This window comes from Watersipora subatra, chromosome 7 (assembly GCF_963576615.1).
Source record: "Watersipora subatra chromosome 7, tzWatSuba1.1, whole genome shotgun sequence".
In the NCBI taxonomy this organism is placed as follows: Eukaryota; Metazoa; Bryozoa; class Gymnolaemata; order Cheilostomatida; family Watersiporidae; genus Watersipora; species Watersipora subatra.
The window spans coordinates 23299995-23325909 of record NC_088714.1 but is presented as its reverse complement, the minus strand read 5'-3'; the positions used below and the strand labels follow the sequence as shown (position 1 = coordinate 23325909).

The 25915-nt window shown below is 40.2% G+C and overlaps 1 protein-coding gene across 1 annotated transcript; it reads right to left on the bottom strand.

Annotated features, from left to right (window-relative positions):
• Positions 1 to 10981: 10981 nt before the first annotated feature.
• On the bottom strand, positions 10982 to 25915 carry LOC137400563 (receptor-type tyrosine-protein phosphatase alpha-like). The gene is made up of 10 exons (XM_068086890.1): positions 25736 to 25915; positions 22324 to 22449; positions 20541 to 20680; positions 19293 to 19440; positions 17217 to 17287; positions 16881 to 17022; positions 15297 to 15419; positions 13708 to 13841; positions 12441 to 12576; positions 10982 to 11065 (listed from the first exon to the last, which is right to left on the bottom strand). The coding sequence occupies exons 1-10, from the start codon at positions 25913 to 25915 to the stop codon at positions 10982 to 10984; spliced, it is 1284 nt and encodes a 427-aa protein (XP_067942991.1).

Below are 25915 nucleotides of genomic sequence, written 5' to 3'. Positions count from 1 at the left end.
CATACAAATTTTTCACCCAATGATGCCAACTCTGGAGCGGGTCAATATCACATCCGGAGGGTGCACTATATATATATATATATATTATATATATATATATACATATATATATTATATTATATATATATACATATATATATATATATATATATATATATATATGTATATTGTAAAGGTCTGGCCCCGGTAGCTGAGCCAGCTTTACTTCTCTAGCAAGGCAGTGCAGCCTAAACGCTGGGCCTTCCTCTCGTCGGCCTGCCTGACACACCTAGTGGTCTGATCAGGCCGCGGCTGGTTGCCGTCAGTTCAGACTCACTTAGAGCGCTAGCACGGCCTGCTCTCTGAGACCCTATCTTGGCTAATCTAGGTCCTGGATAGCTTACTGGAGGGCCTGATCTCCAATGCTATCGCATTTCTGATCAGGTCCGATCGTAACGCAGCCAACCCCTAGCCTTCCTTAGGTGTCTCTCCGAAGCAGTTCGTGCTTGAAGCCAGATCAGTTCTGGCAGAAGGATCCTTATGAAGCCAACCAGGCAGGCATCAAACGTAGGCAGTTCGTAAGAATAAGTATAGTATATTTAATGTATATCAGCACATGTAAAACTTCGTCTTGACAGTATCGAATCCGTAAGAATAATCCCAAGGAGTTGGCTTATGCCTTCTCTTTTTATACTATTTACCCCGCCCACAATTATATAACAGCCATTGTATTGGGTCAGGCCTGTGAGGCAGGCCCAGACAATAGGTATAAGGGTGTACCAGCAGGCCTGCGAAGCAGGCCCAAAAATACAGTGTTACGTAATAGGTTCACCAGAGGATTATGTAACTGGGTAAAGAAATACACATAAAGTTAACTAGAAACAACGTAAGCACAAGCACAAAGAATAAAATATGGCTATATTGTCTCGTCCTCCACACTCTACCCCCCGATTGTTAAGCCTGGGGTTAACAATTATAAGCGGTGGAGTCATAGGTGGCTAGTCATATTGGCTGGCACAGCTTCGTAGGCGCTGTGCCTCTTGGTAGCTGGCTCGGGCTAAACGTCGGTATCGCCGATATTCTTTCTCCTCCTGGTCGGCATGGTAGAGATAGCTCTCCCTCTTGTTGGAGCGGCGAGGCTTTCTCTCTCCGCCGGTTGGCATGTGGGCCATTGTGATTGGTTCCACCACTATCCCTTCCTTATCCGCCGCGCTGGCGTGTATTTCCAATATTGGCTCCTCCTGTTGGGTGTCCCTCCGTCTCATCTTTTTGGGAATGGTATATCCCGAGGGGAAGGATCGACTTGGTTCCCTCTTGCCTTAGGTATTCTGATGATTTTCTACTTGGAATGTCAGGTTTGGGAGGTCTGTCCGTTGGTCTATGGTAATTGTTGGTTTTTGGGTTCCTGTTTTTCTATTGGCCGTCCATCCTTTCCCATCTTTGACCGGCAGGCAGGTGCCGAAGGGAGGGGGGTTTTCCCATCTGACGTATTCACAGAACTCCTGAAAGGATTCTTCATCTACTTGGAACACCACGCATGGGTGGTTCTCGACGTCTTTCTCTGTCCGTTGGTGTTTATAGATGGAGAAAAATGAAGACAAACTCTTCTGGCACTGGCACCAAAATCGCCAGAAGTGTTGTCTAATGTGGCGTCGCACCACCCGGCTTTCTTTATTTTGAAATCCACACAAGCGGCACTCTCCCTTCACTTTGTCCTCTGCGGCCTCCATCTTTTTATATGATTCGGGAGTATACCATATTTTTCTGGAGGAGTTCTTCCGTTTTGGCTTTTCTTTGGCTGATGTTGCTACTAGCTGGATCACTCGCACATTCATCGCATTGACCTGGGTTGGTTTAGTCCCTTTGTACGCCATCGGTATGACTTTTGGATTTTTTGCGGGTTCAATGGCTCGACGCTCTTGGGCCATATCCGTCTGTGTGGCTGATACCTCTGTTCCTTCTAGTATTCCATCGAGCTCCGTTAGCAGTTGTTGCAACTCTTTATCCTCGTAGTTGGCACTTCTTGGGTCCACGTGGCTAACGCAGTTCCGAACCGGTTGAAGCAGAGAGTAATCAAGAAGTGACGTGTGAATGAATTGGCTATGAGCAGCGTTGTGGTTGACTGAGCGTAATGGCGGCCAGTTTCCGGTGAAGCCTCGGCCTTGACCCGGGTCAATTGTGTCGCCAACAGTCATCGGCCCAGATCGTCCCCGGTCGGAAAATCTCTCTTCCTCCGAGACTTCCACGACCTCTGCAATCTTTGCCCTTTCGTTCCAGATCGCTTGCCCTTTTTCGCTCGTTCCTGCAGTTTGGCTCTCGGTGGTCATCGCCCTCTCCAACTCCTCCATAGAGTCCTTTAGTTTTCGATACTGCAGCTCTCCTTCCTCGTCGAGGATAATGCTTCCTCCTTTAAGCAGCTCATCTATGTCCTTCAACAGGCTCCTCAATACTTCATGCCTCTCTCTGGCTGCCGGGTTATCGTTCACTTCTTCTGAGAGCTGGAAGCTTTCTATCTGTTCCTCCTCTCCTGTTCCCGTGTTCTGGCTAGCTGTGGTCAGTGTCGCCTCCAATTCCTCCATGGAGTCCCTCAGTGTTTGGTACTGTAACTCTCCTTCTTCGTCGAGGCTAATGCTCCCTCCTTCGAGTAGCTTCTCTATGTCCTCCACCCAGGCTCTCAGTATCTCGTACCTCTTTCTGGTTTCTTGGTTATTCCTAATCCCTCCCGAGTATCGGCAATGTTCTACGTCTTTATTCTCGGGGTTGACCTGATGACACACCGCCTGCCCATACCATATGGGCGGTCCTGTGGTTCTTTGAGGTCTTCCATTTCTTCTAAGCTCTACGGGTCTGTCGGTTCCAGTGGGCTCCACCTCCACCTGAGTCTCTCCCCCGGCTGGAACCGGTCTAGAGTTCACGGCGGGGGTCGGTTCCACCTGTTCAGTCTACGTACGGGCCTGTGGTTCCGTTATCGTTTCTTCTCCCAGCTCGCCCGGCCTGTTAGGCTCGACGGGGACTACTGGGTCGGACTCGGTTTCCAGGTCATCTTGTCCTAACTCTGAGGGGTCTGGGCGTCCTGGCACATCGTCGTGCTCCCCCCACCAATACTGCTGTCCGCTGGGAGGGGATGCTCTCCCTCCGCCAGGGCCTCCAGTATTTGTCACCGGAGCGTTTCCCTATTACTTGGTGCGGGGAGAAGGTCCATGTCCCTATGCCGCAGGGGTGGTCGGGAGGCAGGTTCCCTCTCGTGGAACTCCAGGGTAGGCAGCAACTCCATCGGTTCTTCCCTGCTTCTCCTCCTATTACTAGTAGCTCCTCTCATGTTGGGGCGCCGAGCCGGCTCCCTGGTGGCAGGGGCCCTACCATCTGCCTCCGGGCATGCAATATAGGGTTTCAGGCGCTCCTCATTCTGAACGGAGACCTGACCCTGCCGCTCTACCTGATAGGTATTATTAGAGTGACACTTGGTAACCGTATACGGCCCCACATATTTGGGTTGGAGTTTGGGGTTTTCACCCCTCCTTCGCCGCTTATTTACTAGCAACACTAGATCTCCCACTTCAAACAGGGGCGGCTCTTCCTCATCCTCTACCCTCACTTTCATCCGGCGCTCCCGGGGAATCTCGTGTGTTTCTTCTAGTCGACTGGCCAACTCCAACACGTAGGGCTAGATGGCTTGGTTGTCCGTGGTCACTGGTTCAGACAGCTAGTCGGGCAGACGCAGCTCCCTACTCAGTATCATAAAGTTCGCGGTTTCTCCTGTGGCGGAGTGCGGTGTGCCTCGAAACGCCCTCATGATTTGGGGTAACAATAGGTCCCATTCTGTTGGTCCTCGGCGGAGAAGCAGAGCCCTCAACGAGTCTCCTAGGCTACGGTTGTTCCTCTCTACGACTCCATTTTCTTGAGGGTGGTACAGGGTGGTCCGTGTCTTGTTTACATTCTATAATCCACACAACTCACGCAGGAGTTTAGATTCAAACTGGGCTCCTTGGTCCAAATGCAACTCCTCCGGCAGGCCAAAGTAGCAGAACACCCTCTCATCCAGGGTTGTGGCCACTACCGGGGCAGTTGCATCCAGAATTGCTATGGCATCCTGCCATCTTGAGAAGTGATCGCTGATTACGAGAATCCCCTTGTTCCTTCTCTCGGTCTCTGGCATTGGTCCCACAAGATCCACCGCCAACTTCTGCCAAGGCCACCCGGCATATAGCCGGTGCCGGCTCTTGGCGGTGTGGGTCCCTCCGGCCTTGGCTACCTGGCAAACCTCACACGTCTTGATCAGGCGTCGTATGTCCGCGCTTAGGCCCGGCCAGTACCAATTCAGTAGGACTCTCTTCGTTGTCTTGTGTACTCCTGCATGAGCCAGCCTATGGGTTTCCCAGATTACTCGGTTCCGGTCTGCTCGGGGGCATAGGGTGCACCATCGAGAGTGGCCGTTCATTACTAGCCTGATCTCCAGGACACCGTTGGTTGATAACTGCATGGCTTCCCGCCTTCTGTGCAAGACTCGGAGCTCATTGCTCCCCAAGGTCAATTCTTCTTTTGACAATTCCTGGTCATTTTGTACGACCCAGTACATTCGGGCCACGGCCTGGTTTCCTTCCATCTGGCTTTGTACCAATTGACGGAAGTTCCGCTCTCCGGGCAATTTGATGGCTGCCACCTTGTTAGCATCTTCCTTCATTATAGCCTGCTTGCTTGGACCTCCATCTCTTTCCTCTATTCGGGTGCACTGTCGGCAGTCCTCTGGGCAGACTTGCCAACTCAAACCGTCGGCGTTCCCGTGTTTGGCCCCGAGTCGGTGCTCCAGCTGATAGGTGAATTCCGACAGGATCTCCAACCAACGGGCCACCTGAGCCGACGGTTCCCTTCTTCGGCACAACCATCTCAAGGAGGCATGGTCCGTTCGGAGTAGGAAGCGCTGCCCATATAAATAAGGTCGAAAGTGTTTTACGGCCTTTACTACCGCCAAGAGTTCCTTGCGGGTTACACAGTAACTCTGTTCTGCGGGGCTGAGTGTCTTACTGTAGTACGCTACTACTGTCTCCCTACCATTTTGGTTCTGAGACAGCACCGCCCCCACTCCCACATTGCTAGTGTCGGTATCCAAGATATACTGGTTCCTGGGGTTGGGATAGCCAAAGACCGGTGCCGTGATCAACCCTCGTCGGAGTGTCTCGAATGCCGCTTGCTCCTCGTTACCCCACTGCCAGGCTTTCCCTTTTCCTGTCAGAACAGTGAGTGGCTTGGCGGTAGTGGCGTAGTCCTTCAGATACTGTCGATAATACCCAGTTGTCCCCAAAAATGCTTGTAGTTGTTTCACATTTTGTGGGACCCGCCATTCCACCACCGCCTTGATCTTCTCTGGATCCGTGGACACTCTTTGTGGGCTCACCACATGTCCGAGATATCTCACCTTCTTCTGGAGGAGCTCACACTTTGAGGATTTTAGCTTCAGCCTGGTCGTTGCCAGCCTCTGGAAGACTTCCTCCAGGCGAGCCAGGTGCGTTTCAAAGTCGGGAGCGATGATGATGATGTCATCTAGGTAGAGCAAGAGAGTTTTCCAGTGGAGTCCTTGCAACACTGACTCCATCAATCTCTGAAAGGTGGCGAGAGCCGAAGTTAGTCCGAACGGCAGTACTTTCCACTTCCATAGTCCACTCCGGGTGGTGAAAGCAGATCTTTTCTAGGCTTCCTGGTCCATTGGCACTTGCCAGTATCCGCTGGTCAGGTCTAGCGTGCTAAAGAAGCGACTTCCCGCCAGGGCGCCCAAGCTCTCATCGAGTCTCGGGATTGGATAAGCGTCCTGTCGTGTGATGGCATTCAGTTGCCGGTAGTCCCCGCAGAACCGCCATCCGACATCCTTTTTTCGAACCATCACCACTGGGGAGCTCCAAGCCTCATTTGCAGGTTCGATCAGGCCCTTTTCCAACAGGTCGGTCACCTGTCTGTCCGCCTCCACCTCCTTGAGGGGTCCCAACCTATGGGGAGGTTGTCTAATGGGCCTGGCTCCTTCTATCAGCGGTATGCTATGCTTTACCAGATCGGTTTGTCCTACATCGCCCTCGTACTTACTGAAGACATTCTGGTATTTAGCCAGCAGGGCGGCTAACTCTCGTTTTTCCTGGTCGTGAGAGCAACCTCGGACGGCCTGATTGTAGAGCTCGACTAGATGCTCGGGTACTGCTTTCCCAGCGTATACAGCTGTACACCCTACTCTGGTCACCTTGGTGTCGAAGTCTTTTTGTTCCGCCCAGGGCTCGGCCTGCACATCCTCTGCCCTGATGGCGGTGTACAAGCCTATCACTTGTTCAGCTGTCAGTTCGATGGGATGGTTACCCGGGTTTAGGCATTGTACGGCCACATCGCCCTGGTCTCCGGGCTGATTCAGGCTACGGGCCACCGGAAGGTGCGGGTCAGATCCCTCTATTATGCCTACGGGTACATAATTTCGGGCTGAGATTTTTCCCACCACTGTTATTTCAGACAATGGTGGAATGGTGACCTTCTTCCATGTGTGTACCTTCGACACCATCAGCCTGCCGTATTTATCGGTGTAGGAGAGTTTTCTGTCCCCGATGCAGATGACCAGTTGGTCGAAATCCATGTGACATCTGTGCGAGATCAGGAAGGGCATCCCCAGGATGGCGTCCTCGCTGATTTGGCTCACAATTAAGTTTTCCTCGATCGGTACATTGCGGACTCTCCCGGTTAGTCGGATTAGTCTGTAGAATTGGAGCTTACTCCCATCCGCCATCAGTCCGTATCGGTCATTTTCTTCCAGTTGGTCTTTGATCCTGGCTGGCGGTCGGTCAAACACCTTCTTCGACAACAGGTTTGTGTTGCAGCCGGTATCTATGAGAAAGAGCAGGTCCTGTCTCTTTATTTTCCCGGGCAGGAAGTAGCTAGATTTGTGGGGCTTTTCCAAGGCTCCGATTCTTGGTAATTCCCTCCTTTCGCAGGCGCCGTTATGCGCCCCTTCAGGATATCTTTTTCGTGGCAGACGCCGAGGCCTGTCCGGTGGTGGACTCTCATCGAGCTGGTCCGCCAGGCTTTCCTCGAGAGTAGCTGGCCTTGTGCTCTCCCCGTACCGGCCTGTCGGACCCGACACCGGACTCAGGCGTTGGCCTGGGTCTCCACCCCGAAACGGGTAGACTTGGTTTGACTTCTGTCCTTCTTCTACTGATCCTGGGGGCAGAAGGCTCGATCCCAACCCCACCCATTCCTGGATCTGCAACCCCTCTCCCGATCTGGAGGGTATAGATCTCTGGAGAAGCTTAGCTCCGAAGGAACTGGTTCTCACTCCCAATCTACCCTGTCCAAATCTCTGGGAAGGATCAGCGCCGGCTGGGCCTTTTTCCCCCGACCTAGGTCGTCCTGGTTCTTGGAAGCGTTCGCTCGAGATTAACTTCTCCCTCTTTCTCAATCTGCGCTTAGGTCTCTCGAGAGCTCCAGCTGGTGCTGGATCGGCTCTCTGTTCCGACCTTCGCAGTCCAGATCTCTTGGGGTAGCTTCTCCCGATCATGCCTTCCTCTAGACTGCCGACATTTCCCGATGTCGCTTTCGGTTTAGTCTGCCTTTGGATTTGGTAGACATAACGCCTCTGGGCCTGTCGGGCCGCCTGTGGCGATACTCGAGGATCCACATCCATGTTCTCTTCGTCTCCGTCTAGGCCTTCTAGCCTCTGGTAGTGGTTGTAGGTAGGAACTTTCTTTACCGGAGACCTCTGCGAGAGAACTACCGAGTTTGCGAGATGTAACCAGCCTTCCGGGTCCACCTCCGCCTTCCTTCGGCCTGCTCCTCTCACCTTTTTGTGATTATTGGTTCTTGGCGCCCTATTGCAGCCAGCAGGTCGCCCTACTGCTGCGGGCGGTAGGTGTTTCCCTGGTTCTGTCCCTGGGTGGCGCGGCTACTGGGTTGGTTCTTGTGGCAGTTCCTCCTCCAGTGACCTGCCTGATCACACCCCCAGCATCTCCTTACTCCTTTCTCTCGAGTCACTTACTGTGGAGGACTGTGTGGTTGGCCGACTTGTCTCTTCAGATCTGCCATCTCCCTTTTTAGACCCTCCATCATAGTCAGGAGTAAACCTAGGGAGTCAGGGGCAGCACGGACAACCACGGCCTGCTCTACCTCCGCCTGCTCCTCCATGGTCTGTTCAAGCCCTTCTGGCTGAACTGCCCTTACTCCGGATCTCGTTGGGTGGTTCTGTCGGATGGTCATCTCGGGCCGTATCTGTAGGTACTCATTCCCTGCTCTCACGGCGGCCTCCAGGGTGGGGGTGGGTACTGCCAAAAGGTATCTTTGCAGGTATACGTTACCCAGTGACCTGCAGAACGAGTCCACTGCCATCTCCTCCCTCATTCGATCGGACAACTCTTCGAACGCAATGCTCGTAAGCCTTTCTATGCGAGTAGCATGCTCGAACAACGTAGTGTGGGTTTCCTTCCTCAGGCCCTGCAGCTCCGACTTTGCCTCCTTGGGAGTCATGCCGAACCTTGTCCGGAGGGTGTTGAACACCGCCTGTAGTGTATGCCCATGCCCACATTCCTTGGCCTGCTCTTTCAGCCTTCCTCGAATGTGTAATAAGGCGGATCTGGCTCCCTAGTCATTGGCGACAGCCACATCATTGAACTGCCTTATGAAGGCCTCCACATCACCGTTCCCATCGTACTCAGGAGCCTTGAATGTCTCTGGGTACCGATGGCTCCAGATTCCTTTGTGCCTCTCGGTTCACAATCATCCTCTCTAACGCGTTTGTTAATCGCTCTAGACCCTCTAGTCCTTCCCTTTGGGGGACTCCCAGTCGTTCCGCGCTACGAGTGCGTCTTGCCATGATTGTGCCTTGCTAGTTATCTTTGTGGATTGATTAGATCCCACTGCTGCCACCAGTGTAAAGGTCTGGCCCCAGTAGCTGAGCCAGCTTTACTTCTCTAGCAAGGCAGTGCAGCCTGAACGCTGGGCCTTCCTCTTGTCGGCCTGCCTGACACACCTAGTGGTCTGATCAGGTCGCGGCTGGTTGCCCTCATTTCAGACTCACTTAGAGCGCTAGCACGGCCTGCTCTCTGAGACCCTATCTTGGCTAATCTAGGTCCCGGCTAGTTTACTGGAGGGCCTGATCTCCAATGCTATCGCATTTCTGATCAGGTCCGATCGTAACGCAGCCAACCCCTAGCCTTCCTTAGGTGTCTCTCCGAAGCAGTTCGTGCTTGAAACCAGATCAGTTCTGGCAGAAGAATCCTTATGAAGCCAACCAGGCAGGCATCAAACGTAGGCAGTTCGTAAGAATAAGTATAGTATATTTAATGTATATCAGCACATGTAAAACTTCGTCTTGACAGTATCGAATCCATAAGAATAATCCCAAGGAGTTGGCTTATGCCTTCTCTTTTTATACTATTTACCCCGCCCACAATTATATAACAGCCATTGTATTGGGTCAGGCATGTGAGGCAGGCCCAGACAATAGGTATAAGGGTCAACCAGCAGGCCTGCGAAGCAGGCCCAAAAATACAGTGTTACGTAATAGGTTCACCAGAGGATTATGTAACTGGGTAAAGAAATACACATAAAGTTAACTAGAAACAACGTAAGCACAAGCACAAAGAATAAAATATGGCTAGATTGTCTCGTCCTCCAGAATATATATATATTTATATATGTATATAGATATATATACGTATGTAAATATAGATAGCGCAATTTCAAATGACAATAATATAGACAGCACACAAGAAAAGTAAAGAAATATTTCTCACTCAAAGACAAGTTTGAAAAGTGCTGACATATAGGAACATCTGTAATTTTTGTAGTAATTGGAGCATTGGGTGCAATAATAACACCGTCGTATCAAATTTTGCTTGCCTAAAAACCCGCCACCATCAACACAAGTCAGCTGCAGAAACAAGTGTTATTAGAAATAGCTAAATCTTCGAGGTGGTTGCTCAAACTAAAAGGTCTGTAGCAGAAGACTCAAGACTTAATAGGCATTGCCACCCGTTTGTGTTAACAGGGTTGAAAAATTGCTTTTTTGTATATTGTCGGCCCATTCTTATCCACTGGCAGTTAACACAGATTTCTGATACGCTTATTATTTTTGCAATATAATCAAAGCATCAGAAATAAAATTTTCATTTACGGATGTGTAAAATCTTCATTTTCAAATATCTCATATATTACATGTTATCAATGATAATGTGTGTTTATGTAAGATAGACATTTTACGTTTTTAACAAATCTTTCTGTTTTTTTGTTTTTGGATAAATTATATGAATTGGCGTGAATGACGTTGTTCATATTGTGGTGGAATGTGGTCCACTGGGAGCTGAGCATAGGGCTGAGTTAAGCCAAACCAAGCTGTGTTCAGTCAGGTGTGTTAATGAGGTCGGAGTTCAGCCAAGCCCACCCAGAGCCATTCAGGGTCCAACCAAGCAGAATGGAGGCGGAGCTTACTGGCTATATAAGCTCGCACATTTGTGTAGAAGAGCAGAGCTGTTCTGGGCCTGTTCATTGCCTGTTACTTGATTCTTTCTTGTACACCTTGATGAACTAAGCAGAAATATATGTATTGCACTCATGCATGAGTCTTGTACTAGTGGAGGAAAGTGAAGGTCGCACAAAAATTTTACAATATTATATTTGTATACAAACAGAAGAAAATTTTAGGTTTTTATAATATAGGAACAGGTTGAAGTTTAGATTGTGAGTGTGCTGTTGTAGCATTTTATACTAAATCTAGTAAAAATATTAGTATAAAACAGTTTATAGAGTATTTTATCTATTATTAAAACGTCATGAAAGTCATGAGATAAGATCTTTCTATAATTGTTTCCTCAAACATTGTGTACAAAACTATGGAATAAATGTGCAGATAAAGTTAAATAAAAAAGGTTGATAATTCTTTCAAGGTGATCCTTGGGAATACAAATAGTAACAAAATATGTGGTCATAGCGATCATTCTGTCTCGCACTCAATTACATAGTGTATTTAGTATGCAAACAAAATAATTTAATCGATGGCTGAGAAGTTGGAATAGGTGTTGAACTCTGATAGGTAATATTCCACAAATTTGTACAGTGCTTCCAACTCTTTCTACAACACAAAATTTACTTATATGTATACAGTCACACATGTATAAAATCTAAATCCAAAAATATATACAACAATAATTATATGGGTAGGAAAAATACCCAGCTAATAGTTCCTGCAAACCTGGTTTCGCAACCACATTTTGTCATGATAAGCAGGAAATTATTTAATACATGTTTGCTTGGTGAAAAGTTCTGAAATGGACTCGATGACGGTGTTGTAATTATGCGTTCCTGAGAAGATAACTCTGAGATTGCTTGCACAAGGAAGATTACTCTTAGCTTCTATTTGATTTGGTCTGAAAAGGTTTATATGTTATGTAGAATTTTCAAGTATGCAGAGATTAAAGCTTTTTTTTTTGCTGTATGGTTGGGCACATGCCATCATATTTTTAGGTTATGCTGTATGTTACAGATTTATCTTTCAATATGAAAATGTGTAATTTTTTTCTGTTTGGATCATTTTGTTTTATGGTTAAATACTGTGTCTATGGTTAAATGATGCATTCCGTTTCGTTTTAAGGCCTATTGAGCAAAGATATCTCAAAATTTTCTACAATTGTGTTATGTTGTTGTTTACAGTAGCTTAGTAGTCTATATTTTAGTCTGAGCAATGTCCTTGAAGTTAGCAGTTATTTGTTAATACCACAAACTGCTCTAAGAGAGCATTATAAAAACATAATATTCACCAGTCAGGAACGCAGCAATTAATTCATATGAAAGAAAACAAGGAATAGCACACAAAGTTGGACCTGAAAACAAAGTAAATGTAGTAGCAGAAAGAAACTGCCAATATTTATTGCACTAATATGTAGGCTCAATAATCTAGCTAAATCAGGGCTAAGAAAAAGCAATAAAAGATTACTCATTAAAATAACAAAAAAATTACCAAGCAAACTACTGTAAAATCATACCACAGCACTAGCAAGGTAGTAGATCGGTCAAAAACTTAGAAAACAAAAAATGACTTGCACATATGGGAACAATTAGTGAACATATGGTACAATTAGTGAACATATGGGAATTTAATCGTTCAATCACTAAAACCCTTTTAGAAAGCATACTCATTTTTGCCAACACACTTACCTATAAGACAGATGATCAAAAACACATTCTCATGAATAACAACAAAAAAGTTTTATTAACAAAACCAACTGTTGACAGAGACAAACACAGAATGCTTGTTCAACTTAATATTGAGTAGCCATGACTGGTCATAGACTTGTGAATTGATAGACATACACACTGACACAAGTACCATATAGATTCAGATAACCAAGATGTCTTCACCATAATTTTAAGTTACATCACTACTTATGTACCACTAGCATTAGTTCATACATCTATCACCTAATGTTAATGTACTAGGGCAAACTCACCAGAGTAGTGCCAATCTGTGCCCCGCTGTGGCTGGCCAGATTAACCTCCAAGACAATATCCACTTCCTGCTCAATTCTCATTCTCATATACAGGTTCATAGAAATAAGGAAATGTCCACTCAGACGACACCCATTTCTACAATTATTAAAAGACATGGAATAGCTTGTTTTCTAGTTTTCTATTCACTGATGTTCAAAACATTTTAAACTGTTGCAATTATAGTAGCTTCAGGGTTGCAATAAATGGTTGCAATAATAAGCGTGCGCTATAGTTATAGCTACAGCGCACGCTGATTATTTTACTGATGCGACCAAGCGTTACGAGGCCCCTGTTAAGAAATATTTTTCATAAGGTTCAAATGCTATATTTAGGGTCAAGGCAAATTCTTTGACTTCGTGTAAACCACAAAGACAATTACATTGTCTACGTGGGAAGAGTCTCCGTAAAGTAGGAGTGTCTCTGTATTCAAAGTTTTTAAGGATAGCTTTTGGTGGCACAGTAACCTTTGTTAGACACACATACTTCTATGCAAGAATTGTTATTATTAATTCTACATATTCAGGATTTTTATTTTGTTTTCTCAGTTCGTATTAACTGTATCATTACCGTTGCAAAACCGACATAATTAAGCTATTACTTGCTAATTATTTCACAATTACATCTAAACCCTTTTATAGCCATTTTATTTTTTTAATTTATTTGACCTGCACAAAAAATTTTCTTCATGATATAAGAAAACATGAGTTTAAAAGTTGTTTGACAAAGTTTGAAAACCTTAACAGTTGTTTTTATTCTCTATCAACTTATTTCAACTAACACTTTTCTCATGATATGTAGTTTAAAAGTTAGAATGGTAAATATTGTTATATGTTAAAAAAAAATCAATTTTTTGACTAAAGACTTTTTCATTACATGGGCAACGCCGGGTAGCACAGCTAGTTGCTTCATAAACTGATGACATGCAAATGAGCACAAAAACGCTGAACTACAAAAGGTACCTTGCGTTAAGTGTATGAAATGTGATGAATTCCAAGTTTGACATTGATAATTTTTTACAGCCAGTGCTGAGTTTAGAGTAGTTATAAACAACTCTAACAAGTCAATGTTTAGGCTATAAAAACCTCTGTCAATGAACAGTAAAATTTGGGTTCAGTCTGCCTATGTTTAGATTTATCCGATTTTTATAATTCATTTGGCGTTAAGTGATTCTTGCATAAATTTATAACGTGTCCAAGACCAGCACTTATGCTCAAACAAACACCATACCTGCATTGCACAGTAATAGTATCTGAACCAGAAGTGGCATATTTTTCTGCTTTCTGACAAAGTTGAACAAGCTGTTGGCATGAGGGAAGGGTGTTCTTGCTTGTTTTTATTTCCAGAACTTTCACACGATGCACCTGGGAAAAATGAATATCAAAATGTCTTTAGCATTATGGAACACATCAGACAATCACATTATGAAATTTTATGTTTTGTTTATCAAAGCTCAGCAAACTGGTTACAACATAACATCTTGCTTAAAGGCAATTTTTTATAACATATGGCTTCTGGATCTGCTTTCTGAATGGTGTAAAAAAAGGTGCAAAGAGCAAATTAAAATTTCTCTTCATTGTTAGTGTAAACAAATTATGGTTCAAAAATGTATAAATAACTTTTGCACCGACAAGTCAACTTTTGTATAAGTTGTTGATTGACTAACAGATTGTGTTAAGCCTTACTTCAGAATCTTGCTGACACTCTATGACAGTTTCTATGATACTTTCTCTTTCAGTTTTGCTAGTTGAGCTTTCAACACTGCTTATGTGTAAAGTGGTTACAATTATCTCTCCAACTCTTACCGACTGACCTTTTTGAGGCAGGTAAGGACTTTCTTCCTGTGTTCAGTACATAATATAAAAATATTTTCCATGTAGGTGTTATAATAAAATGTTTCTTGTATAATAAATGCATAGTAGGCTGTAGGCTATGAAGTAACATCAATTGCAGCTACATATATTTCTAAGATTTTCTCTAAAAGATAAAACCTGAATATAGGAAGTAAGCGTTTCATCTCATTTATTCAATTACTATGCCCTTGCACATACTGAAGAAATGCTTGCAGATATTTAGTTAATATTAATTATTGAAATGCTATCATTCAAGGTTGGCTAGAAAGCGGTACTCTGCAAACTTCTGCTCCATAAACTTCAGCTAGAAAGTTAAAGAACATTCGGTCAACAGTACATCATAAAAACAAGCTTTTGATATTATGAAACTTGAAACAATATATTTAGAATTCACAACCATTAAAATGTTTCACACACCATATTTTATAAAACTTTTAAGAAAATACTTTAGATTTTCAAAACTTACATTAACAAGCAATCAGTAGAAAATTTTCTACAAACTGGTACTAATAATGACTTGGTTACATCAACAGCAATTAATTGTTTTGTTATTGCTGCTTATATCAAAGCCCGTTTTCTAACTCCAAAGCTTTACAGGTTTTTCATTGAAACTTTGAAAGCAATGCCATGAAAATAATTGATAGGTGAATCAGGCCAATAATAGGTCTTTGTTTAGCGTGGTATTGATACTTTGACAAATACGAAAAATGATATCACAATTACAATGGACTCTGCACTACTATGCAGAGACTGTGTGAAAGGGTTAAATTTATCTTTCTAAAGTTCTGTCAAAGTATTTTAAAAATAAAACGCTACTCTTTATTTGAATGTCACATTTAATAACGTGAAACTATTGGGAAAGGCTGACAAAATAGAGCACCATTGCATTAAAATAAAGGTTTCAATGTAAAACCTTCAGAACCTCCATGCTAATGTCTGTCATTTTAAAGCATTGCGTTTACTCACCTTACAGTCATTTAGATATATCACAAGAGCTGACTTTTGCTCTACAACCATTCTCCAATATTCTGGTGTTGTAGAGCTCATGGGAATCTGAGTCAAAATGAATCCTCTTTTCTTTTGATATCCCTGCAAAAATACATGAAGATCAAATAGATCCAAATATATTATTGAAAGCTGTGATTATTTAGCTCTCACGATAAATTGTACAATTTTAGGACGTAATATGTACATTAAGCAAAAGTAGTGGTCAAGCTAATTTTAGATTGACCTGCAAAGATATAGAATTTGACAATTGCTTTAAATTTAAGTACCATTGTCATAGTCATACATATTTGTGCACATAGCATCATCTCCACTTTCTCATATCATAAGGTGTAAGGTAACTTGACTGAGAAACAGGGAGTCATACAAATGAATGCAAAAAGTAATTGCATATATGGAAGAAGCAAGAATATACATGCATTAGATTAGGTGGCATTTATGTAGTCATCTGAGTGGATAAAGAGTACTCTCTGGCAATCAGCTATAAAATTATTAAACAAACTAAACATATGAGGGCATTTACCAAAGTCTTATGCTGCTAAAAAGCAACATATTCTACTTTTCTTCTTCTGTGTGGCTTTCGTAGTTTGAAAGGAAGTATGTGTAAAAGCAATGCATATTGTTGGTTTGTAAGATCAGGCTTACGAGTAGCATCACATTAATTTTGGCCAAGTGAAACTAAAGCTTCTCTACCATAAACCTCTGAAGATCTGTTTACTTTACAGTATAAAATTGTCATTATTTGCAACAGCGCTATATATGTGCCACACTTAGCTATTATATCGGCCTATCTCTAGAAGATAAAAGATATGTTGAATTGATACTATTGCCATGATATGATTTTGGAAGCTGCAAATCAAGACAGTTCATAGAGCCTGTTCATTAAGTTGCTTTGGAAAACAATGTACTCTATTTTAATACTGACACTTTGATCACATGTTGTTGTAAACAGCTTTGACTATGATAAAGTTTGGTAGATTGATCAGGATCAGATGTTTTCTAGGCGATGGCAAATCACAAGATGGAAGCATTCCTAGCATGTACATGTACACGCATATTGAATATTGTGTTGCATACGAGGGCATTTCACTTGTAGCTTACTGGTGAGCTACTGGAATGAATATGGTGTCTTTTTTGATGTTTTCCTTGTGTAATCAATGATCTTTTTACCAGCACCTTACTATAAGTGTAGGTAGGTTAGACGCTATTTACTTGGTTGAAGTATGAAGATTTGACAGGCAAGTTCAAACTACACAAACTCTCTCTATGTCATGATGCTGGGCTTAATAAACATATTTACTCATGATTGGTTGCCTTACTATAGCATGATATGCTAGAATACTACGCAACCAAGCTAACGCTAAAACCTTTTTAAAAGTTATTGTTTGTAAAACAATGGTTTTATGTAGTTGTCTAATAAAAAAACAAGGTTATGCGCAAATAGAACCCAGAAAAGTATAGTTCCCACAGATATAGTTTTTCGGTAAGCAGTACGTAACTACAATCATACTGGTAGTTTAAAAGTTAACTTAGAATTCTACTTACAGGGAAGAGCTTTGGTATCTCTATTTTTGGTGATATTTTCTTGTTGCGATGCAGAGCAGCAGACCCCATCATCGCAACTGCTTGATGTTTGATCGAGCCTCGTGAGTTGTTCTGATAAAAATGAAACGCCACCTGCTCCTTTCTAAAAGCACACTTACTTTATGTTTGCAATGGTTAAGTAAGCTTTAATTTACAATTAAAAAATGCATACTTATACAACCATTTTTTAAACAAAGTCATGCAAATGAAAAAGCTTTGTCAACTTATGTGCTACATATTATTTTATTCTACCCGTAACATGTCAACTCACAACAATGATAGAATATTTATATTTACCTGCTGCCATTTTTGGAAGGTCGCAGGGAAGTTGGCACATGGAACTGAGGTATTTCCGCATGACAATGTCTCTGACACCATGTCATACAGAAAGGCATATTGCTCCTAGTACCAGAATAAAAGTAAACTTTTTTATTGTATTTGTGCAGTACACTAAATGCAACATTCTGAACAAAGATTTTAAAAGTTTATTTGCAACAAAACTCACGTTACAGTTATTTGGTATCAAAAAGTTCACCATGTCTTACTCTGCTGTGTTGTAGGTGCAAAATATGTGAAAATATGATTACAAGCTCTTAAAAGCACAAAAACAAACAGTTAATCGTCGCCATCACAAAAGTGCCGTAGATTAGCATTTCTTTATTTTGAAGACGTACTCAACTATTGTGGTTATCGTTTTGACACGTGATGTTATTACATTAACTAGAAGTCTAATAAAAGGCTCAATATAAAACGTCTCGTAGCACTAGTTTATGACAATTACTTCGGGTTCTACCGGAAAGCCTTTATCAGATGTAGTTGCTCGCTATTTTACAGTTTCAGCTTGGTCTAATTGTCTTGACATAAGCTGATCATGTGACCCATACTTTCTGCCAAACAGCTTGAAGAAATTCTGCAGCATTTTTTGACTATCACAGGCAACCAACAGGCTTGCCAGGTTTAGCAGATGATGATATGCACTCCTTCGAGCTAAATTTGAAAAATTAAATAAATTTTTACGGTAGGTTTTGAGATATTAGGGCTCAAAATGACAGCATCACGATGATGATGAAATGGACGCGTAAGGACAATAGACAGTTTTATAAAATGCAAGAAATATATTTGTGAAAATATTTCAATGAATGAGGTTGCCTGAAAGTATGAACAGAAGCCATTGTGTTCAGTTACGTCCCATTTGAAACGTTTTGGAAAGAAATTCTAATCTACAACATTTCGAAATGGTTGCGATTAACTGGTCGTTTTTGAGGTTTTAAGAGCTTGTAATTACAGTTCCACATATTTTTCACCTGCAGCACAGCCGAGTAAAACATGGTCAATCTTTTGATGCCAAATAACTGTAATGTGAATTTCGTTGCAAGTCAACCTTTAAAGTGATTTTTGTTTTAAGACATTTTGACCAAATCTATAACCATTGCAGAGAGAATAACAATTTTTAACGCATTGCAACAAGTGCTTGAGTTGAGATGAAATTTAAATACTTTTATTCGATGTAACACAGTACCATAGATAATGATTTGTTTTCAACTTTAATATAATAGACTTGTTTTCTTTCAGTTGTGCAAAATTGCTAAAATTTTAATTTACAGCTTCTATGATTATCCTCAAAAACTTTAGATTTAAGTTAAAATATTTTTATGTTTTATTCTTTTTCACCAGCCTTTAATTTTACTCACTAGAATGTAGCATTTCGATAAATTTTCAAAGATCAACTAATTACCCTTGGTCAACATAAAGTTATTTCTTACTAGTTATTCCTAATATATAGGAAAATTGCTCATCCGACTTGTGTAATAGAAGGGAATTTTTTTAAACAGTAGCAACAAAAGCAAGCTTGTTTTTAGTAAATGAAAGTTATTGTTTTTTGGCAAAGAAACTCTAAAAACACACCAGTTTGCTGTTCATTGGCTAAGGTACTTTTATTATTAATTGAACAGTATAGGAGAGCAATCAATTTATAGTTGATCATCTCATAGTCATTCGCTGTTACTGATCAGCAGGCTATAGTTTGTTTTTCATCACTTTTAAGGTAAAGTGGATGTTTTGCTACTTTTACATAACCATGATCCTATAGCTTCATTTATGGCTACAGAAAGGTTTGCATGCAATTGCTAAAATCTGAAGTCAAGAGTCCGTCAAGTCCTTGGGTTGGACTCTTTAAATTTCTCAAGTAACAAGGTGAAAGTGACTTTTTCAGATTCATGAATCCTGGAACAAGACAAATGTCTGCCATAAACGAAGAGCTCACTATAACAGTGTTACTTTTATGGCACTTTCACAATGTTTTCATAATGTAAAATACCAAACATTCAGTAGTTGTCTACTCATGCAACTTGTGTGCCATACATATAGCCTTACCACAACTTGCACCATGTGCATTCTTTGGCTCCTCAGATTATTTACACGTGTAAAGACATCAATAGATTTTGCTGCCCTTTTTGAGTCATTTGCTTCATGTATAAGAATCTCTAGAGCTATGTAGGTACCTGTCCTGCCTACTCCTGCACTAAAATATATACGCATCACAAACATAGTTTACCAAAGACTGCTTTTGAGTTGAACGAGAGTTACAGGTTCAACTGTAACTCCCCTACAGAGTTACACTCTGTAGGAGAGTGTTAAGGAAGAAGAATCTCTAGAATAAAATCATTTGGCTCATTTTATTATCTAAGTCATAACATTTAGCCAAGGTAGGATAATCAATGTTTATTTGTAGGCGTTTTCAAAAACATTTACCATTAGAGTAATAGCACCAGAACCATGTTTGGAAGCTAGGAAATTAAGCTTTAGTTCAGGAATCTTTACTTTAATAAGAGCCAGTTCCATCCTTCATCCGCGAGTACTGACTTGAAAGTTACAAAAACATGCATCACACAGTAATCAAACTTTGATGCATAGCTTAGCATCCAGGCACACTATCAACTGCGCTACCCTACAACCTTGCTGGGGTATTAAATAATTGTGCCGTACCTATTACACATGAGAATCTCTAAAGAATACACTCTCTAAAGAACATTCTCTTCTGAGAATACTGAAATTCTTAGCTAGTCAGCTTGTTATAAAAGACCAGATAAATATTTAATGAGTTATCCTTAAAGGCTGGTTCACACCATATCGCTGCTAGTCAGTGTTTTCCTTTTGGCATTCATCATCGATTATATGAACCGATAGCATCGACGAAGCATCGTGGACACGGCGAGAAAGTTTGCAGCAGTCATACTTTCTCGATGTTTTGCCGAGCATCGACAATCGCCCTTCACATGTGAACCATCTCGGCGATGGTAATTCGTGGTCGCGGGTGACGTGATTTATTCATATTTGTTTATAATAGTCGCTGCAAGAATAGTTTTTGATTGCAGCACACAAAAACGAAAAAGGTTTTTTCACGAAGATTTCAAAAAAATAAATGCGATCGCTACATCACAGAGTATTTCCTGATGCAAACAGCGATGGGTTTGTGATAGTGTGAACGCCGTTATCATCGTCGCTCACCAAAGTATTGTAGCATCAACGCCGAGATACGGCGATATAGTGTGAACCAGCCTTAACCACATTGGTTAAAACAGCATGGTTAGTGTGAATACTCCTTTATTCTAAATAGAATACCTGCAGTGTACGATGATTGGGGCAGCACTTGCGGCTGATTCTTGCTTTACTCTAGCTCGAAAACTCAAAAGACCCACTGGCGATGGGACATCATGGTCGTACCACTCTGTATAGTGACACAGCGTCACTGTTCCTACTTCCTGCATTTACAAGCAACACAATTGTACACCTTTCTTTGCATTCCAAATCAATCTTACATTGCATAACCAACATCTACTGCTAATTTACAAACTAATATATGTTACCATAGAATCTGCAATAGAAGGAGAAAGTTTGCTGTATTGAGTTATCAGCTGACATATGTCAGAAATTAATTCATATGAAATCCTGACTAATTTTAATGCTTTCAGATTTTCGGTGCTTACCAATTTAGATCCGCCGTAAAAAACTTATCGACGAATGAAAATGTGTTGAAAGCATTTACTAACGCCGATGTATGCCGAAATACTTGCATTTATCTTCTAAACTCCAATTTCAACGATATTTCATCAACACAATAATTTCTCTAATGATTTAAAAATAAATTCAATAGAAAATTATTTTACATTAACAAAATATGTCTGCTATACCACAATTTGCCAGTTATCATAGCAGTCAAACATTAGCTATTGATATCATTCTCACCTCAAAGGTTTAAATATGTATCAATAAACATAGTTATTTACTGCCAATGAGGCTTGTAATATTCGGTGCAAAAACCTACCCTAGTTCTTTAGGAATTGAAACACCACACTTGTAATTCTTAAAAAAGTTTAAGAAGCACTATTATCCAGTAAAACCTCTACTTACAAAAGTAATTCGCTTAGGATGCTGCTTTTATAAGTAGAAACATTTTTAAGTGAAATTCAATTTTTTCATATAAATACCCTAATTTTTCCCAGCATTCACAGGACTCAGATACAGCTTTTTTATAAGTAATCTTTCCTGTTAAAACCTGTAACAAATATATTTTATAATTATTTTACAACATACTAGATAAAAGATTATTCATTGAAAAAAATTGGGGAAATAACAAAGAAATACTTTGAATGGTAAGTGTGTGTACCTTTGGCGTTGATCAACTAGACCAGATTAAAAGAAGAACGCGGGAAAATGGAGGATGGTAGTCAGAAGAAATTGTTTATGTATCGTTGCCTTGGTTTTGTTTTGCCGGGAATAATTTTTTTTAAACATATATAAAAACAATTATTTACTTTGGTGTGAACTATAAAACTAGCATGCAGGACAACAAGACTTCAATTTGCTAGTAACAAACTTTGTAAACAAAATTTTTACCAAAAGGTGTTTCTCGTTTCAAAAATTTCATATGTATAGGCTTTCGTGAGAAGAGGTTTTGCTGTATTATTATTCATCAAAGACACATATCTAAAATAAATGGCATGTCAGAAACCAGCTGACATTTTTCCTATCAAGTTTTTTGGTTTATTCGCTCTCAAGTATTACTATGCCAGTAAATGGATCATATTCCTCGTTAAACAAAAAATAAGCTGCCATGAAATGCATTCTATTTTACATCATTTTTAAGCAGCTGTTTTTCATATAGGATCTAGGGTAGCACTAATTCTCGAGAAAAGGTCATGTACTCATTCTCAGACTCTGAAACGGTATGACACATTTGCGCGTAAATAAGAACCTGCTTACAATGTCAAAACGTTATCTTAATGTAAAATTTGTGCATTGATTACCTCAAAAAATATTGTGTGTTGCACATCTATCAAAGCTTTTTAAAGCTACAAGGAGTGAATTTGCTATTTGATTTTCATTTATCTATAGTATTACTTACGTTTCCTATTGCATACTTCATCTTGCGTACCACATAAGAAGAAAACTGTGTGGTCTCGATAAGAGTAACCAAGAAATCTCCAAATTTAGTGCTGCCACTCTCAGGCCAGTATCTTGAACACTTGTTCTACAGAAGAATTATACTTAGCATCAACAAAACCTCCATGGTTAAAGGAAAGGAGTTCAGTAGTAAAGCAGGTCAGGCTTTAGGCGATTCAGTCATGGTTCAGAGGTTAGGGCAGTGACTTGTGATCAGTTGATATCTGGTTGAGGTCACACAAAGACCATTAATGGTGTTATTAAGGGCAACATGCTACAGTTTTTCCTGTTCTATCTCTGAAAAAAATCTGGAGACCACACATACAAAGCTTGAGATGATTTTCTCATACAAATAGCAGACTAATAAATGTATGAGGTTCTTTTGGTAAACACTGTAAGTCATTGATAGTACTGCAACTTTCTATTTTTCCAAGAGAGTTTAGAGTTTATTTTGTAAACTGAGTATTTGTTTACAAAATTTAGAGAGTACAAGCAAATAGCAATTAAAAATCGATTATAGCTAGGAAGCAAGGTTTTACAACTAACAAGAAAGCTGCAATACATCCAGTTTCAAGGCACAGATGTTCAGTCTACACTTGTTGATATAAAAACAAAAAAGGTGAACCATGTGTGAGTCTGATGTAGATGATGATAAAACTGACTTGAATTTACTAAATCAAGCATTTATTTTATATTCTCAATTTTTTATTTTTTTGCTAATACATACCTTTCCATTTTCAATAAGGTTGGTGAGCATGACAATCACTGATGCTTTGGTGGTTTGAATTGTCCTCTACATGTCTACGATTGTAGCATCAAAAGGACCTGTTGGGCAAGCAAGCTATTATATCTAGTATTGTAAATTGTTTTAAAAGCTTTTACAAGGGAGCTTTTATTTTGTTGCACATGAATTAGACAGCAAATAAATTCAAATTGATTTTATTTAAACTGTCAGTATATAATCTTTTGAGAGCTACGTACCTTGAGCTGCGCTAAATTTTTTTTCTGCCTTGATAATCCGGTAACAAGCAATTACTTGTGTAGTTTATATCATTGTCCTTGCTAACTCTAATTTTATAATTTTTTGAGCTAGTTGGCAGTATCAAATCGTTTCTGACAAAAATTATATTTGCAAACAACAATTAAGTCACGTGTCATATTGACTAGAGCTTTGATGTTTTACTTAATCGATTTGTATTATACTCAATGCAGCTGATTGACTAATAATAATCAAGTAACAAGGATTTTTCAAATATTTTATACTTGTAGTTTGTCAGCAATATCATGTGACAATTCATTCACAAACACTCTAACTTGCTAATAATTACTTTTATATAATTTTCATGTGACAAGCATTATGTTTATCAGTTGGTGCTATTTAATAAATTTCAGCCCCAAGGCTGAGCGAATAACATTTTGACCTTGCAAGCATAAATAAGTGTCCATACACAAAGCAATGTTTTAGGACATTTGGTGGTAAAAGCAAAATTTCAATATCATTAAAGATGAACTTCCACAAAATTTTAGTAGGGTTTATCAGAAAACATTGGTATTCCTTTATCATTTATGACTGTTTTTATGTTTCAGGACATTTGACTGTCACTATAATTCAAGATTAAAATCGATTAAACTTGATCGAGTTTAAAAAGTTCCGAATAAAAGTATCTGCAAAATGACAACACTAGTTGCTACCAATATTATAATGTATGTTGGCTGTTGCATTCATGTTCCAGCATTACGCATTTCTGTTTCGTCAGTCTTTTTGTAATTATAAGTGTCATATTGGCATTTCCATTTGATCTGAGTGATCAAGCTGTGCTGATTTTAATCATGAAATGTCCCGAACAGTCAGATCAGTTCAAACATAAAAAACAATCCTAAATTATAGAAAGTAATAATACTTTTTGATAAATTCTACTAAAGTTTGGTGCTACCTGATTGTTATCTTTTAGCATCATCACAAGCTCTAACAAACAATTGGAAATAATGATTGCACAAAAATTCAGGTGCATGTGACTGAGAGCTGAGCCTGTTAGAGAACTTTACCTTGATATAGGAAGCATTTACATAGTCACTTGGGTGGGTGTCCGATACTTTGAGTTTTACTCTTGTTGTGTTGACTAAAACATACACAAAATAGTTTGTTTTATGTGTAAATTACTACATTATTTTTATAGTTTTCTTTTTCTAATTAAAAATTATCACTTATTAGGTTAGCATTCGCACAAAAATTTTAAAAGTAAGCTATTTTTAAACAGCTTCCTGGAAGCTGATATTTTTCACATTCAAACACGGGTACTTATGAACTTTAAGAAATAAATATATAAAATATATATTATTTTATATATTTTGAAAATACATAAAATAAAAAAATATATATTTTTATTGTATTTTTCTTCTATATAAATTTCCTTAAAATTTTTGTTTGCATTCTTTATTAACTTTCTGATTTATGCATGATAGATACCGTTTTGCTGTTTCATGTACTTCTGCTCAAAAATTGTGTTCAAATTATTTGCTAGTGTATAGATTTATATGAGGCTTATTTAATAAATATTAATACTATAATTACTAAATATTAATTTGCACTTACAAGCAGTGATATTTTTAAAGCGATTTTTCTTTGCATTTTCATGTGTTCTTTCTTCATCGTGTGGTAGCTGTGGATTACCTAGTGTCTACAAATAGTAATAAAACAAACAATCTTATACTAAATTTTAAAGAGCTACAAAACACATCATCTGTGTTTATCACAAGTAGTTGGTTCATCTAAACATGGTTTTAGATTTTCTAGCAGAAGGCATGTTTATTGCATAAATACATGAGCTTGAGTTAAACTGTTTAGTTGTAAAAGGAAAGTAGTAGGTTTTGGGAAGATCAGTATATGTGATAGTAAGCAAAAAGGAATTAAGTCTTCATTGACAGTAAGATAACTTCAAAAATAATCTGTAAGCTTGTTCAAGGTCTAGATGTCATATGATTAATTAAAACACTCTAAATACCTGTTCCATGGTTGATTACTTTGAACTAGCATTGTTGGGCTCTCACAATATAACAGAAAGTTTTGGTAGATGCAAACAATTTTGTTATTTTATTTGCTCAAAAGTTAATAAAACAATTACGATGTAAATTATAGTTGTGGTTAAAGCTATGTATGGAAGATAACTCCCAATTTATGTGTACACATAGGCTTTAGCAACTGCTCATCAGTTGCTCCCGTAAATTAACATAGCGTAGGCATACAGAGTCTTACTGAATGTTAACCTTGCTTTCATTATTAATGCTCGTGGCAATTTGGGTATTTTTCCATCAATCACAAAATAGCAAAACAAAAACTCATTAATATGTGACAGCTAGATAAATATATTAATTACTTTGAACTCATCTCTAAAAGGATGGTTAGGGGAATTTCTCTTCTCTTCGTGTACTCTCTCATAAAGTTGATCTACTAGAACTCTGGTAGAATTTTCATATGTTGGTTCAGTTGAAACAGGCGTTGCTGCTTGCTGTGAAAGGTTTTCTCCATTTTCTGCTTTTCCGTGAATGTCCAGCAT